Genomic DNA, 18,167 nt, shown 5'->3' on the forward strand with positions numbered 1-18,167 from the left:
AAATATACAGATGTCCCAAGGCCACTTAAAAAATTGGGTATTTACTGCCCTGCTCTGGTTTTGAATGGATGACCTTTAACAGTTTTCAATAAAATGCAATGATTCTTCAAACAGGCAGAGGCATGTAGTTTACATACAAAACAAGTGAAAACACACACTCTCTGATATTTGAGATTGGAATCTCACTTTGCCACGAAAATGGTACTCTTAGTGCTGGCGCTTTATGAGTCAGAACTGCCGCACCTCAGGGGGGAATGTGGTGTCCAGTACAAGAAAGGTCAAAGGTTAAAAGTGCGAGGGCAAATGTTGGGCAGCTATATCATTGGTGCCAAAAGCACTAACACTGCTTCAGAGGAATTCCCTCTCAGCTTATATTCTCAGCCAGTGGAGAGATATAATAGTAGAAATTAACTAAACTAAACTCAAATAAACTAAACTAAAAAAGTAAGATGAACTGGTCAAGGCAATATCAGTCTATCACTATACTAATAAGTTTAAAAATAGGTTCTGTCTAGCATTTGTGCAATTTTTAATGCACAGAAAAGCAACATCAGGCTAAATGAACACTTAAATCTCCAGATAAATGGGACCAAGAGCAATACAGAACAGTTGAGTGTCCTGAGACCACCCTGCGGAGACTTGGGGGCCAAACTTGGAGCTCTGGCGAAGTCGAATTGGTCACAGATTCTCAAAATGAGGCTTGAAAATCAGACTGGGTCTTAATGTGGGACAAAGTTACTTCTTACACACAGAAAAACAGCAGACAATTTCACAGAAGTGAAGAGCATTTGCTAACCCTGATCTTGTTCTAACAGGCTCTTGAACTCAAGCTCCCAGTTGAACAAAGAGAACAAGTTTTCATAACTTCACTAACTGTATACACACACACACACACACACACAGAAATCTACTTCAGCATAAAAATTTGTGAGCTAAAAGTACATGTACATTCTCTCCTAAATCAACAACCATCATTGTAAAGCCAAAAACCTTGTGTGAAATAACAGCCACATAGTATTATCACACAAATAGTTTATTTGGTCAACAGATATTTTTAATACCAGAAGCTGCTGTAAGTATACGCCGGAGTTATGCTGTAGTTTGATGTCCTTGTATGGAGATCCCACTATAAATTTCGGCCCATTTTGTGGAGTCACACGGGAAACTAAGACCTCAACTATAAAAACCATCAAGAGCACCATAATGCTTTGCACTGAACTTGCACACTGGCCATTATATAAAATTATATAAATATATATATATTTTTAATAATCACTTTTCCGTACAGTGTGCACATCAATATGCAAATAAAACGAGTAATCCAGGGTTTCCAAATGTACAGTATGAAACAGTGTACAGATTAAGAAGAACCCAGCATTACGTTTAACCAGAGTTTACAGTGACAAGTTTCAAGTGTGAAGAGTCCAAAAGACGGAGAGATAAAGGGACAGGAGAGGAGAGGAAGTGTTGTAACTCTTCAGATGTTGTAAGTGGCACACGGCACTTGAAATCTAATGATTCAGCCGCCACCTCTTCCTCTTTCTAGACGCTCACCTCTCACCAGATCAAACCAGATGTCCCGACAAACAATGAGTACACAACACCACAACTACATTTATGCTAACATCCGTGCACAATCCAAATGCCCGCTTCATCAGATAACACAGTTCGGTTCAACACAGCTCAATCAGTTTATTTATCTAACACATCCTGTTTAATGTACAGTAGGCTCATGAGGTAGATTTGGAAATTACAGTAACAATATTGAAAAGAAAATGGGTGTAGGATTTAATAAACCATTTTTGGTAGTTTATGTTGTACACTACCACACCCATTTCGTAAAAAACTAAAATAGAGTAAAAACAATAACATTTTCAAATATTACAATTTAAAATAACACATTTCTGTTTCAATATAGGCCTATTTTAAAATGTAATTTATTCCTGTGATGCAAAGCTGAATTTTCAGCATTATTACTCTTCAGTGAAACATGATCCTTCAGAAGTCATTCTAATATGCTGATTTGCTGCACAAAAGAGCAACTTTGCTGCACCAAAGAGTAACTTTCCGCTATTTACTCAACTTTACATGACGAGAAGCTGAGGTTTATGTCATACTAGTGTTTGCTAATAACATTGACACATGACACTTGGGTGACTTGTAAAATACCATGTGCCACCTCAAAGAGCTGGGATTAAAAAGAAGAAGTGTCCTGTGCCCATGATTGCAGTCCGTAACATGTACAGTACCAGCTTCCTCTGTGAGTCAATACAACAGCCTCTCTCCTGGCAGCTAGTGGGGGATCAAAAGGTCATGACCCCTGAGAAAACAGGGCTAATGTGAACTGTTACAGTTACCACAAGTCTGAGCTGGTGACTGAATAAAGAGCTTGATTTTATTAACGTAGGAAGTTCTTTATGAATAAAAGGTCTTTTTCCGGATCCACCAATTCTGAAAAAGACTAACGGTATTTCAACTTCCTGGTGGGAAACTCAAATGGGAATTGAGAAACATTGCTGTCAGCCTCTTTCCCCATCAATAGTGGATGATCTCCTCACATGCCATCCCACGATACATTATTTGATACTAGCGATTCTGAACTGTATTAGTCCTGAAGCTTTATGGCGTCTTATATCTGTGCTATATATGAACTCAACATGTGAAGAAAATTGAAATTCTATTTGGCTGATGAAATTTGAAGTAAACCACTCCATATTTGTTAGTTAAAAGCAAAACAATGACTTAAGATGTACAAAAAAGATTCAGAAAAGCATTAGTGGTCTACGAAAGTAAGAGTTTAAAAGAGGGAGCTGCCTCAGAGAAACAATGAGAAGAGGAAGTGGTTTCATTGAAGAGCAACCGCACCAGAGCAGCGGCCCGCCAAGAACGGGCTACGTTTTAGACTTAAATCACTGCAAACACACATCACAGCCATTTAAAGCAACACAGGGCTGTATTTGTAGCTTCTCTTTCACTCTGTCACATGACTGAACTATCACATTTGTTTGGAGATTACAGCATGAGGCTGAGCAGAAACGGTCACATTGCAAACTCACCCAACTACTGATGGGGCAAACTGGATGATATCAGTTAACTTTTCAATATGAAACCCCATTTAAAATGTTTAAGAGTTTCTTTAATGGTTAGCAGCTAGCATGCACATTACTGCTAAGAATGATTTCATTGAACAGAATACAACAGAAGCTTTAGCAAGCATTCATGCCATGTCACAATTACTGTAATTACTAGATGACAACCTAAACGTTCAACCCTGAGCAGGAGAAATCAACAGATAAAGTTGTCATTAATAAACTTTCAACTTTATTTAGCTCTTTTAGTAGAACATTAGACATTATGCAAGTCTTGAGTGTTTTGAATGTTTCTGTATGTGTTCTGTACTAGTTCTAATTATGATTTATTTTACAAGTCAGAATTTCATAATTATGGTAATATTGACATGGCATTAATGGTATAGTTCACCCAAAAATTTAAATAACCCTATGAATTACTCACCATATGACTTTCTTTTTCAGAGGAATGCAATCTGAGTTATATTAAAAATGTCCTGGCTCTTCCAAGCTTTATAATGGCAGTGAATGGGTTTTGACTTTTGAGATTTTGAAGTCTAATAAAGTGCACCCATCCATCATAAAAAGTACTCCACTCCGTTTCTCAGTGCTGTCGGCGCCGATTTGGTGCACTTCTTCAGCAAAATAAAGGGGTTGCACTTTATTTTACAGTACGTCTACTTACATGTACTAACAGTGTACCTACCAAAGAAAGTACTGGTAATATAAGGTAACTGCATGGGGTAGGGTTAGGTTTAGGGGTAGGTTCAGGTACCCAGTTTTTACCTAGTTATTGTAATTACTAATATAAGAACACAGTATGTACAGAACTGTAAAATAAAGCCCCAACACATCTTTGCTATGCTGTAAATTATATTATTTTTGCGCAATGCTAACAAAAAGACTAGGTGTCAGTCAGCTGCGACAGCATCCATCTGTCGCTTCGCATAATGGAAATGCCTTTTGCTTTGCATAACATAAATTGATTTTATTCATTATATTACAGAACCAGCTTTACTGAAAAATGTGCATTAAATATTGCATGTGATTTATTGTGCAGCCATAGTTATGAGTTAGTCATGGCATCTTTCAGCTCCGACTGAAACATGAGACCGCGGTCTGAAGTTTGCACTGGCATGAGAATTAGCACTCTTTCGATAAAAAGTGATTACAGGGAACGGTTGGATACACTTAAATTAAAATGCTTCTTTTAAATGCTATTTTATTAGTTCTAAAATGCTCGTTAAAAGAGTTTAATAATATGTAATATTGCAAACTATGCTGTATTCACCCAAATAAATTCAATTTTGTCCATGTGGTCTTGCTTAATAAATGTTTACCTTTTGATTATTGGTGTTGCCTCTAATAATTCTGTGTGCGATTTTTAATTTCCAGCCCATTTCAAGGAAGCAATATAATAATTTTTAAACAATAGTTTACTTCAAATAAAACAACCAAGCATGTTGGGTAGAAACATTAACACAACCAGCTCGGTCAAAATAACCCAGCGTGTGTTCTGTCCAAAAAAAATACACGGAGCTGGGTTGCCAAATAACCCAAGTTTTCTTGTTTTTAACCCAGCAACTTGTTTTTTTTAAGAAAGTGCAGAAGAAAGATGCTCACACAAATTTCTTGTGTTGACCATAAAAACTTATATCTGTGTGCTGTGCTTAATACATGTCTACACTACTGACAATGGATAATACACCTTTTTTACTTCTGAAATTTCAACAAAAGTTCACTAATGTGACTGGACCAAGTATTTTCACATGGCATTAAAATAGTATACTATTGTGTGAAAAGAAGCATAAAGGTGTGATCACATTAGTACTTTTTTTGCAGGCAAAGCAGGTCCGTTGCCCAGTATTACACTGATTCGTCTGGGAATCCGTCTGGGAAATTATTTTGCCTCATGCATCCCTCATAAGAATTTCCAGATCACAGATTCCTATTGAAACGACAGCATTTCCCCAATGGAATTTCACTGTACAAAGGTAAATGTGCCCTAAACTTAAAATACGAAATAATTAATTTCACAATTTATAGCTTTGTTTATTTAACATTATATGTAACAATTTAAAAGTCATTAATGCCATATTTACTTAGTAATTTAGCCATCATTTTTCTTAAATCAAATATGCTGGAGGAGGTATGTTGGAAACACTGTGGACCCATTTGTTCATAACAATGGCATCTAGCTGTAGGGGCTAACAGGGTCATGCTAACTAGCTCAACCTTGACCACATGATTCTACTAAGAATACGTCTCAGTATACAGTGTATACTGCAGTATGCAAGCATTCTGTTCTATACATAGCCTACAATGTTCATGCATGTTCACCACAGCACACCAACACGGTGACAGAGAATCAATCCTTGTAAGACTGGAACCTGGAGCTTTTTGGAACGCAGCCCAGATCCACTAGGCCACACCACCTCCATTCCTTTAAAAAAAGACATAGCCACTTGTTTTCTAAAATAAGTATCATAACCAACAGGCTTGATAGCACAGAGCACCCCCGACATGGCATCAAGCGTGAGAAACCCAGGGATCTCCTGAGGGCAAGAAACTTAACCCAGAAGAGGGGGAGGGAGACAGAGAATGTGCACTGATGTTCGGCTTTCTATATATATATATAGTCCTACTTTAGTCTATGGAGCAGAAAGATGTGCAACTAAATAAACTGCTGGAGATAGGAGTAAGCTGCTCTGTGCTGTTAAAGACAAGAGAAAAACTCCCTTTCACACACACACACACACACACACAAATAGAATGAATGCCTGTCTGCTTGTCTGTTTTTAGATCTAAATCTTGCTTTCCTCTAACTTTATCCAGATGCCATGGCAGACTGGCCATGAATCATGTGACTTATCGCTCCCTCCCTCTGCTGACTTCTCCTTTCTGTCTCTCATGCTGTCTCAGCTTCCCAGCAGTCTTTGTCTCTTTGATGAAGATCTCTCGTTCTCCATCCATCTCTGCTTTTTCGGAGAGCGTTAATAAAAAAAGACTAGCAAAGAAAGTGTGTGTGTGATTTTAAGGAGTAACGCATGTTTGAAAATTACAGGAATTTAGCAAAACATTTAAAATGTGATTTTTACTTTCTAGAGCTTAACGTAGAACACAAAAATATGTCTTTAGGGATCTAGTAATTAGTAATAATTAGCTTAATTTAGGCTGACTTGAAATAACTTTATGGGAGGTTCTAATAAATTGGTGTGTGTGTGCAATAGGCAAGAAGAAAAAGAAGATTATTAAGGAGAGGATAAGAAAGCAGAAGAGACTAGATATGATGTGAGGAGTGGAGAAAAGAGAATGAAGAGAACGAAAGAAAAGAGCGGAGACTTGAGCATGCTGCAAACAACTCAAGAAACTACCAGAATACTTCTCTCAAGTGTTAAACACAAAGAGCAAAAGAAAACACAAATAATGCTAAACATCAGAGGGATTGCTGATATATGGGTTTAACCAGAACCAGACAGGTCTGCAAACATGTTTCACATTTTCTGCCATGATTTTGGAGGGAAAACCCCTGGAATGGAGTTGGTAAAGTTCAGTAGACTGAGCTGGGAGTGCTTCAATCCTATAGATAGCATTATCAAATTATCAAAAACTTTTAAATGATTAGTTCACACAAAAATCTAAATTCTGTCATCATTTTATCTCCCTCAGGTTGCTGTTACCTTGTATGACTTTCTTCTGCAAAACACAAAAGAGGATATTTTAACCCTCTCAAGGCAGGCGTTGCAGATTTGCAACAGTAAAGTAACTAAAAACCTTATTACTCCAGATACATATTTTATGAATCTGGAGTACTAAAAACTTTACTATAGGTTACTAAATTTACTAAGTTACTAAAACTTAATTTGAACCTGAGAGGGTAAACACTTTTGGTAACCAAATTTTGGTGACCACCAACTTGTATTGTATTCTCTCAAGTTCCACAGAAAGTAATTCATACAGGTTTGAAACAACATGAAATAACTGGGAATTTTCAATTCTACTGCAAAAGTAAAGACTCTTTACTGGTTATCTATGTTTCCATGAAACCTTTCCATTCCACAAAATGTTCTTTATAGCGAAGAAAGGTTCTTTCGATTATTACAATTTTCTTCAAACTAAGAAAAATGATTATTTTAATAACTGTTCACTGAAATGTTCTTTGGGGAACCCAAACGGTTCTTTTATGGCCTCACTGCGACCCCACTCTCTAAGAGTGCAATTCCACATGGACTTGAATAAATCAAACGGACAACACAGTAACTAAAATGGACAAAGCACATCAAAACACTCTTCAACCCACTAAAACACCACGAAAACACCGCAAACACAAAGAGCAATGAAAGAAAAAAGGCCAGTTACCAGAATGTCCATCATGGCTTGGCGGAGGGCAGCCTACTAGTCTTAAAATCCTCAATGATGTTAAATGCCTGGACACATGCATGTCATCCCCCCGCAGGCTGCGGACCTCTCCTTCACACACAAACACACACAGCACAGGCCAGAGAGCACAGGAACACACAAACGGGGAAACAGTAAGACACAGACAGACACACAAATAGGGAGAGAGAACGGTGAGGGAGAAAAAGAGAAACAGACTTTATATTAGTCACATCAAGCAAATGCTCCCACTTAAATCTATGAGTTTATGTTTTATGAATTAGGCTAATTCATTCAGGCATGTTAAGTTTAATCATCTACTAAAATGAGCATATGGTAGCAGAATGTGAAACGTTAGGGGGAGATTAAAATAAAAACATTTTCAACAAAATCATTTCAAGGCAAGTAAACACCCTGGACAGATGGCCAGGCCATCACAGGGATTTTAAAATTTAAGTCCATAAAGCACCTTACAAAACACTCAAACGTACAAAAATATTTCACACTGTCCTAACCAAATATGAAACAATGATGCAACACGGTTAGACTTGCCTCATTGGTCCAAACCCCTCCTCCACATTTACACTAGTGTTCAAAAGTTTAGGGTTGGTAATATTTTATTGTGAAATATTATTACAAAGTTTTCTTAAGCATGTTTTAAAATTGATTTCTGTGATGCAAAGCTGAATTTTCAGCATAATTACTCCAGACTAATAACGTGAACATTTCAAATAATATGAACATTTCTTATTAATATCAGTGTACAAGAGTTATACTTAATATGTCTGTGATAGGCCTACTTTTGCAGGATTCTTTGATGAGTAAAAAGTTTGCAAGAACTCTTTTAACATTATAAATGTCTTTACTTTCAATTTTGTGTCCTTGCTGAATAGAATTATTAATTTCTTTAAAACAAACAAACAAAACTGACCCCAAACTTACCCTAACCCTAAAAATGTTCTGATCTGTTGCGTCACATCATGCAGCTTCCTCATATTCCTTGTGGAAAGACATCATCTCATCTCATCATCTCAGCTTTCCATATAGCTTCATTTGACATACACAAAATAAGGGCTTGGAGTGTTCCTACATTCTCTTGCCAGTAAACTTCCATGATTTTTCAATTACCTTAATGTTTATGGTTACTAGATGAGGAAAGCTAAAAGCATATTATAAACTGTACTCTAAAAGATGGGAGAACTGAACATAATTAAAAAACATAATTATTGCATTTTCAATGATTTGTTAACGATTCTATTCATTTCCATGACTTTTCCAAGCCTGGAAATTACACTTTTTAATTCCCTGGTATTTACAGGACCATGGGAATGCTGGGAATGAACCACAATCTATTCAGTAGGTTGTACCTTAATGTCAAAGGTCACATCTCATTTTCACTACCAATGTTTGCTGGGCTTTCTATTAGGGTTGCACCGAATCTAGGATTCGGATTCGGTCGAATACTGGGCTTTTTGACAGGGTTTGTTTCGGCCGAACCTTAGGTTTTTTTTTCACCGAACCGTTCTAATCTTAGCCTATCCTACTGTTATAAACGAAAACTAAACAGCCTACTATCCATGTTTATTGAGTTAATGTTCAATAACATTAATTTCAGTTGAGTCACCAAACATATTCTGATTTTTAAAAAGAAAAGAAAACACTTTTCTTTGCATTACGGCACTTTTATTGAAAGGTTTTGGTTGTTTACTTGGGTAAGCATAAGCTTGGTAATTGTCAAAAAAGTTTTTCTCACTTGTCATCCTGGCATAATGTTGCCTATTCTTTTTTTTTTTTACAGTTAAAATTAAATAAAATGAAAAATCCATTGCTGTGGACGTTGTTTGCTTCATTAATGTGTTTTACTGTGTTAATGGAATAAGGATACGAGTAGGATTTGGTATTCGATTTCGCATTCGGCCGAATCTTAAACAGTGGATTCGGTATTCGGCCGAACCCCAAAAATCTGGATTCGGTGCATCCCTACTTTCTATACTTGTAAAACTCTGTTAAAACTTATTTTCAATGTTTTGTTGGCTGATCTATGCACACCAAAGTACATATTAGCCTTGTTTCCATTCACATTGAATCAAATATGGCACCTAATATTCTGATCCACACTATACAGAAAATATCATACAAATGACATGGAATCAAAGTACGTCTAATTCATTCTGAGAACTTAACCAATATCGAGCAATACTAAATCACCATGCATTGCTTGTCTAAACTTGTCTAAAATGTCAAATAAAGATCTGCCAAGAATCGCCCACAAAACATGATCAAATCAGCCCCAGATGTTCAGCCAGCTGCCACGACCCGGTTTCACCCTCAGATTCGAGCTAAAGGGTCAATCAGTCCATGACCCAATGAACAACTGGCATATGCTCTTATATATCACTGAACATAGTACTTTTATTAATATTTATCATTTATTTAATGCATGTAATAGTACTTATACAACCACTACTGATAATATAATCTTACTTCCCTCAATACTCTCGTTAAAACAAACTATTAATAGCACTATAGATCGGACTGATACTTACATGGTTGCTGGTTTTGTGGGGTAGATAAATATCTCTGGACTGTCAACTAACCTCTACTAGATCTTCTGGTGAGGGGTTTGTGACTACGTAGGGAACTAAAAGGCACTGCTGAGTCTGCTATGGCCAAAATCTCCTACTTCCCTTTTGACACTGTGAAGGAGAGAGGAGGAAGGGGAGCTATACATGAAAAGAGGAAACGGTCAACAGAAGACTGGGGAAGAAAAGCGGACATTGGCGAGAACATGCGTAAGAAAAAGCAGAGACGGAAGGCAAGAACATGAGCGCTCAAAGTAGAAGGGAGTGGTTTTTGTTAGCCTGCCTCTCCACAGACACAATGTGGTGTTTCAGGCATGTATATATTATGAATTTGCATTTGGAAACTTGAAAAATTACATAATCAAACTGGCTTCATTAGCTCAGAGTTAAGAATGCTTTGGCCTGAAATGAATACTCCCGCATCGTTTATGTTGTTCCAAACGTGTATGCTCTTTTCCATGCATTTATATAGAATGGTGAATAGAGCTTTCAAGTTTCAAAAGTAACAAAAAAATTCAAAATAAACATCTAAAGGGATAATTCACCCAAAAATGAAAATTATGTCATTAATAGTAAGGGCATTGTTAAAACAGTTCATGTGACATCAACCTTTATTTTATGAAGCTACCAGAATACTTTTTGTGTGCAAAGACAACTAAAATAATGACTTTTTTCAATTCGGATTCCATTAAAAAAAAAAATGTTAACTTGTGTTCCAATGATCGAAGGTCTTGCTGTATTGAATGACATGAGGGTGAGTAATTAATGACACACTTTTCCCTTTAAATCAAGTGTTTCATAGGACTCCACTTATGAACTGATCATATGAAGAGATACAATAGAATTGTAAAAGGAACAGACTGAATCATTAATTAAGATAATTAACATTATAATCTCTGCATCAGTCAGCTGCTAATTTGAGAATCACTGCAAATGAATCACCAAGTCAGTGAGTTGAATACTAAAACAGAATCTGTCCAAATCATAAATTAATAATTCAAACTGATTTTAAACAGAATCAATGATTCATTGAAATGATCTGACTGGAACGGTTTGGACGGAAGAAGAAAGTGGGATTTTCAGTTAGTAATGACTTACTATTTCTCACACAAAGGAATCATGACTTCAGAAGTCGTGGAATATTACAAAAAAATTGTATACACCTCTTTATGACCCTTTTTGCATCATTTTTCTGAAGCTTGGAAGAAGCCTGTCTATGGAAAATAGTGACAAGTGTAAAGTCATACTGCTTTAGAAATACATGAGATGGGTGAGTAAATAATGTTGCAAAGACATGATGTATTGGAATGTAGAATGCAAAGGTAAATTAACATTAAGTGTAAATGAGGTCATCGGATGCAAAATTCACTTTTACATGTTGTTTGAACTGAAATGTGAAGAAGAGTGAAAAAAATGAGGATTGTGAGCGAGGGGGGGGGGGCTCCAGTATGACACAAGTGACATTTTTCTTACAGTGAAACCAGACTAATCTGCTGGTGACGTGCACTCCAGCCTTTCCCATCAACCAGCAAAACAACAATGGCGCAATAAACTCTTGTTCACACAAGTTGTTTATGTGTACACTCAAATTCTTAGGTTGTAAACTGAAGGGTCATGACCCAAATCTGAGTTCTGTTCTGACAGGGGTTATGGACAGCAACAATATAATCACTAATAAATGCAAAATAAATGTTTTGTAACACCATACATTTGATTTTGGGAATATAATTAGATGTGTTGGTTGCGAAAGCCTCGCATTCATCAAATTTGACAGTGTTTTGGCCCGTATTCATTTCTCACTTGCTAAACTGAAACGTTTGATTGAAAAGTTGCTTGACATGACCTTATCCTTGAAAACCGTCAAAAAACTGTGCATGATGCCTGTCTTTATCAGGGATGAGTTCTGATTCAGCTCCAGATTTAAATTGTATTAAACTATTTAAATGTTTGTTTCACAGATGTTCTTCTGGCTTCTCTGCAAATGTATGTAATTTTTATTTCGAGGCTTGTTTTTGCCAGAGAATGATACCAGCATTGTATTTAATAATGAAACAAACCGCATCATGAAAAAACAATCTTGGTTGTTGCTGGACAGCATTTGTCCCTTTAACAACATTCTGACAATTTAACAACTCGGTCTTTTCCTTTTTATCTATTGATCAATAATCACAGTTTTACCAACAAAGCTTGTCAAAAACATCAATAAAATGCTTTTGTTATAAGTAGTTAACACACACATATATAAATATTCTTCGTCTGAGTTTGCTTACTTGCTCTGCCAAAGCTTAATGTCCATCGTCGGCATACAATATGCCAGAAGTGATTAAAATACAGTATTTTCAAAATATGTTAGTTTTAAAAAAACAAATTCTCTTCAACAAGCAGACTAAATATTTATCTAGTCACAGGTTGTTGTAAGCTAATATGCTAACTGAAGATCAAAATGTCCACATAGCATTCATTTGTAGATAATATTGCTAAAAACTAAAATGAACACATATCAATGTGATTGAGGATGTAATCTTTAGTATTATTTATTATTATATTATTTTTTTGAAGTTGAATTAATGTGTCATTGTCATATTTTGTCATATATAATGTGTCATTGTGCATTATTTGTCCACCCCGTCATGTGCTGGTCCACCCTGTCATCTTAATATTTTACAATAATATTTTAAATAATAATTTTAAATGAAAATGACAATTCCAATTTAAATTGTTATAAACTGTGAATGCTTTGGAGCACAGACTTAAGATTGGTCTTCTTTAGAAAACAGATTATTGTAGAAGAGAAGAAAAAAAAGTTATAAAATGTATATTACAAGAAAGTTATGGAAGTGTAAGTTCATGAAAATATAAAATGTAAAAATGTAAATATTTATATTTTACATAAAAAAAAAAAATTATATATATATATATATCTTACAAAGAAAAAGTCTAACTTTAAAACTGCCAGAAAATTAAAACAAAAAATCTGAAGTTGTGTTCCAAATTTGAGGTTAATATCTCAAAAAATGAGCTTTCAGTGAGATTTTGTTTGGGCATAGTGCCAAGCTTTTCCACTAGATGACCATCAAACCCCATTAATAAACATAGAAGCGCGTCAAAAATGGAGAATCTATTGTTTTTTGTTTCTTTATATTCAAAACACTTTCAGACATTTTTTCATGCTAACTTTTGGACACATGACATGAAAATTAATAAAGGATTTTACAGATTTTTCATGATTTCATATGAGCATCACTATTTCAAACTAAAGGTCAGAACTTGCTCTCTGATTCTGATGATATTCTTCTTGCAAATTAATAAATTACAGTTGCTCTGTAAAATATTTCACAAATTAGTCACCAAATATGAAAACTAGTCTTTAAGCTTTCAAACGATATAATGTAAAAGGACTCGGTTGCAACTTGAAATTGTGACTCACTTTTGTTTTCAAATGATTTTGCTAAGTGGTGTTCTGATTGAATTAGGGCTTCAGAGGGAGCGACTGGCCCCTTATGAACCCTGCACAACCCTGAAGGCCCTGAATAAGGGAATCATTTATTCAGGATTCTGCTCCAGTGACTGGTCACATTGCTTTTCTATTTTTTCTGGTTTTGTTCACTCAGGAACTGCTGTTGAATAATGCCCATACAGCAGGCAGAATGAGTTTAGTTTTTATCTTGCAATAGGATGTGGTTAAAGATATCTCTCTCTGCAAACCTTACTGGAACTTTTTTTTTTTTTTATATATGCAAATTTGCAAAAACAATACACATTTTTCGATCTTTATCACATCATTTTAGTCTTTAAAGGTCAGTAAATGTAAAATTAGACTAAATTGACGTTTAATTATAATTGGGCATTTATTTTCAATCCAGAGATGAACACAATATCAAAGTATTCAATACGCATGTTTAAGTTAATAGAAACAGAAAACATGTTACAGCACGATTTCCTGTCTACATTACACATCCTTGTAAATAGAACGAGTTGGAAGTACTACACCCAATATAAATTTTTTTTTTGTCAAAACTTAAGTTTAGTGGCTTCCACTCGACAAACTGAAGCCATCAATATGTGCACATTTAAAGGCTGATAAAAATAACTGTCCAGCACAGTGTTTCCAGCATTTTTTATGCCAACAGTTTAATTGAATTTGATGATTACTCTTCTTGCACTACACAGATTTTTGTCCAAAAAATACTGTCTAGAATGAGAATATCCCACCCCTCAAAACAGACTGCAACTGTCTGTGAGGTCTACTGACAATTTTACAAATAATAATACATTAAAAATAAATAACTAAATAAAAGCCATTGGAATTATCTTGCTCAAACTTGCTTTTTTCATCGGAAACACGTCAACACAAGAAAGAATGTAACAGGGTTCTTAAAGTACTACTACTACTAATAATCTCTCGGTCTCAGTGGCTGACTTAAATTTAGTTTAGCTACTTTTCAATGCTTTAATCTCTGACATATATTTATATACTCTCTATCTCGGCTCACATTTTCAGAGATAACAATCTGGTTTAATTAATTTCAAATGCACTACTAGAAAGACAATGCAAACAATGTTCCCTGTGAACTTAAGAGTGTGACTTTGTGGAACAACTGAAGTAAGCTCACTAAATCTGATTCCTGGTACAGCAGAGATGCTGCAGATATCAAAGCAGCTGAGTTTGACTGGCATGCTCACGTGGAAGCTTACTCGGTGTTTCAAAACATTCAGTCATTCTTTTGGCTAAATATAGACCTCGTTGTTGTCGCCACAAACTAGGAAGGATACATGCGGAGCCTACACTAGGATACATTTAATTTCGTCGAGTAACAGACGGCCAGCAAAAACTAGGCATGACTTCTTAAGAGAAAAGTCATCGACTGGACACAAATATCTCTTTACCTCGGGAATTCTCGCTCTGACGTCAGAGCTGCACGCGCGCTGTGTCTCCCCTCCGGTTCCGCAGCGACACGCGCGAACGCGTTCAAAGCGCCGCCACGCGACACCGCGGCGGGGAGCACGCGCACACGCGCAATTCATTCACCCGAAGGTCCCGCGCGCGTCTCGCGAACGCGCTTTACTACACAGCCAGCTAAAGGTAAAGAAGAGAATCTTGTGAGACGAAAACGACATGTGAAAACACACACAAAAGGGCGTTCGGGCTTTATTCTCCTTTGCTTACATAAAATACGCGGTTAATTTATAGAAATGCATAAGTCAACGGCAGTGACAGATGATAACCTGAGCTTTATCCTCCCCCACTTCCTAGATGTTTGATTTGAAAACATCCCCATCACACAGCGCTATAATCCGTGCATCAGCTTTCACTCTCCGTTGCTCCGAAATGACACAAACCAACCGAATCAGCCCATACTGCTCAACGGATAGCGATTTAAAACAACGACTGAGGTGAAACCGGAATGTGCTATGCAAATGTTGTTTCATTTGAGATGAAAAATCAAACCCGTAATGCCCGTGACACACACACACACATGCACCGGTCTTCCTGTAATAACTGTACACTGAAAACACATCACTCCCGAAGCACGACTGCTGCATAGGGCTCGCTAAATACATATTACAACAAATGACAACTCAGTTTAGCTTTCCAAACACACATCTATCTCATCCTGATAAAGCGAAACGAGCAGAAACAGAGACGCGAAGATAAGCGGCATTCCCTCCTCGACTGCGAATAAGCGCTGTAACGTTAGTCTCTCGTTGACATTCAAGCGCTTTATTTCTAGGAAACCTTCGTCCTCACCAAGCCTCAGAAGTAAGTTCCTGCCCATTAGACTATACAAAAAACAAATGCAGCAACAGAAGATTAGGATTCACGGAGGACGACCCTTTCATCGGGGGGAAAAACGGGAAAGAACCCACCATCCACTGGCGAACTCAACGTTCACGCTGTTGAAAAACGCTAAGGATGACAATACTTACAAACTTAGCATTAAAACGATCTGGAGGGCGGTAGCCGTTTCGTTTTCTGAAGCACATCCGTTTGTTTTTTGGCTGTTTTTGTGGGTAAAATACAGTATCTTTTCTTTTCCTCCAATGCTCCAGCTTGAGAATCGACACCCTTACGGAGGCAGGCTGGGGATGAATTGCGCATGCGCTGATTTAGACAGTTCTACTCAGTCGATTGACGAAGGACTTCCTCAGTGGTCATTTCCAACTGATATTTTCAAGTTGATCTTCCTATAATCATACAGCTGAAATATAGCACACCATGTGTTGATTAAACAATAAATCAATACCGTATGTATAAAGAACACTTTTTGTGGGGTTACAAAGCTATTGGGATTTGAGTCATAGAATAAGGCTGAATGTGTTTTGCATTACTTGACTTTTAAACAACCCAGAATTTGAGAATAGTTTCCCCTTTTCTCTCAAATATAAGCCTATGTGGATAACCTGAGCATTTGTATACTGTAACTTCTATTCTACTTAAATATGTTCATGGCATTTTTACAGGAATAATACTTTACTGACAGAAAATCAGACATAAGATGTTTTAAATTACACAGAATGTCAATTAACCCAGCCATAATTGTTTAATAGATTATAATCACTTCTTTATACAAAACTTGTAAATATCCATTAGGGGGCGCCAAACACAAAGGAGAACAACGCGTCACAAAAATCCCTCAATAGCATTTCTGCAAGATTTTTGAAGATTGGAATGTTCATTATATATATAATGCAACTCAGCTGTGTTGATATACAAGTTTGATAACTTTAAATGGTTTGGATCAGTTTCATTCCAAGACTCCACATGCTTTTACTGATAGAGTACAGCATGGCTATTGTGAAGTGATCTGAAGTACATCTCTCTTGATAAACTTCACTGTAACTTCAGCAGTTACTGACTATGGGAGGTGGATGAGGGTTACGAGGGGACATCTGTGTGATGGCCACTTGGTGTCAGTAAAGCTCTGCCTCATTTGTAGGGCTGAAACCCCTCCCCTATACACTATTAAGAAGCCCAAAGTTTGATTTATCATAAGATTAAATGCTTATCCCTCCTAAAAGGACCTACTTTGCTGAGCATTTAGTTAGTGGGAGCAATAAGAATGATTTTAAAAAGCATTTGGTAGTTAAATTCCTTTTAGGTATAATTAATGATAGTCTATGTTGTTAAGGCTACAGGCAATTTTCTCTCCCCACCTTTAAGTAGCAGCTCAGCTAATTGTGTTATCTGCTTCCTGTCATCTTCGGCTTCACCCCCATCTTTAATCTAAGAGACACAAAATTGACCAATCTTTCACGCTCCTTCCTTTCTAATTACAATGCTGACATAATGACTTCTAGGCATAATAAGGGTGAATTCTGACTTTGTTTACCTGCCTCCGATGAGGAAAACCAAAATGTTACCTCAGGTTGAACAATATATCGGCGTTAAGGCCGTTTACACCAAAGGACGGTAACTATAATAATAACAATATAGTTATTATTGTTATTATTTAATAACTTTGTGTTTAATTTAAAATAATCCACAACACAACTATAATGATAACATCACATAGGAGTTATAGCATTTTAATTGACAGACAATGGCAATATATCCTGATTTAAAGAGCTTGAGCATTTAAAATGGCAGGAGACAAAAATGCAGTGCTCTTATAATAATAATAATAATAATAATAATAATAATAATAAAAACACATTATCGTGCATTGTGTGAATGCTAATATAGTTGGTAACCTTCATAGTTATCATTATTAATGTAAACGTGCTTTAACTATAGTTTTAAAACTGTTCTTAATTTAAGAGAATAGCAGCCCAGCTAACAATTTTTGGTTCCCAGAACATCCTGGGAATGTTATTTTTTAGTTATAAAAATAAAAGCTCCAAAAAGCCATTAGGGAACATTCTAGGAAACTCAGTTCTAAAAAAAACAGAACAGTAATCAACTGAGAACATTAGTGGAATGTTCTGTGTTTGCTGGGAGAGTCCACATCACTGTAAAGACAACGACACACAGAGGAACAATATCATTAAAATCACTTTCAGAATATTTTTTTTCATTGACAGCCATTTAGAATCCATCCTGATTTACAATGTTTGAGCAAGTAAAGTGGCAGACAATAATAACTGCAGTGCGCACTTACAGTAAAAACTAATAAATACTAATATAGCTATATTTCGTTAT

At 36.3% G+C, this 18,167-nt stretch overlaps 1 protein-coding gene across 7 annotated transcripts in view; it reads right to left on the reverse strand.

Moving 5' to 3' along the window:
- rgs19 (regulator of G protein signaling 19) overlaps nucleotides 1-16,108 on the reverse strand; it is a 37,520-nt gene extending 21,412 nt beyond the window's left edge. For 2 of the 7 annotated variants that reach the window (XM_052594174.1, XM_052594172.1), the window contains exon 1: nucleotides 15,956-16,108. In XM_052594174.1, the coding sequence (XP_052450134.1) occupies nucleotides 15,956-16,012 (57 nt within the window). In that variant the 5' untranslated portion in view covers nucleotides 16,013-16,108. The other 5 variants (XM_052594176.1, XM_052594177.1, XM_052594175.1 and 2 more) reach the window with 5 other exon arrangements.
- Between the last annotated feature and the right edge of the window lie 2,059 nt (nucleotides 16,109-18,167).

This window comes from Carassius gibelio, chromosome B23 (genome assembly GCF_023724105.1).
Source record: "Carassius gibelio isolate Cgi1373 ecotype wild population from Czech Republic chromosome B23, carGib1.2-hapl.c, whole genome shotgun sequence".
NCBI lineage: Eukaryota > Metazoa > Chordata > Actinopteri > Cypriniformes > Cyprinidae > Carassius > Carassius gibelio.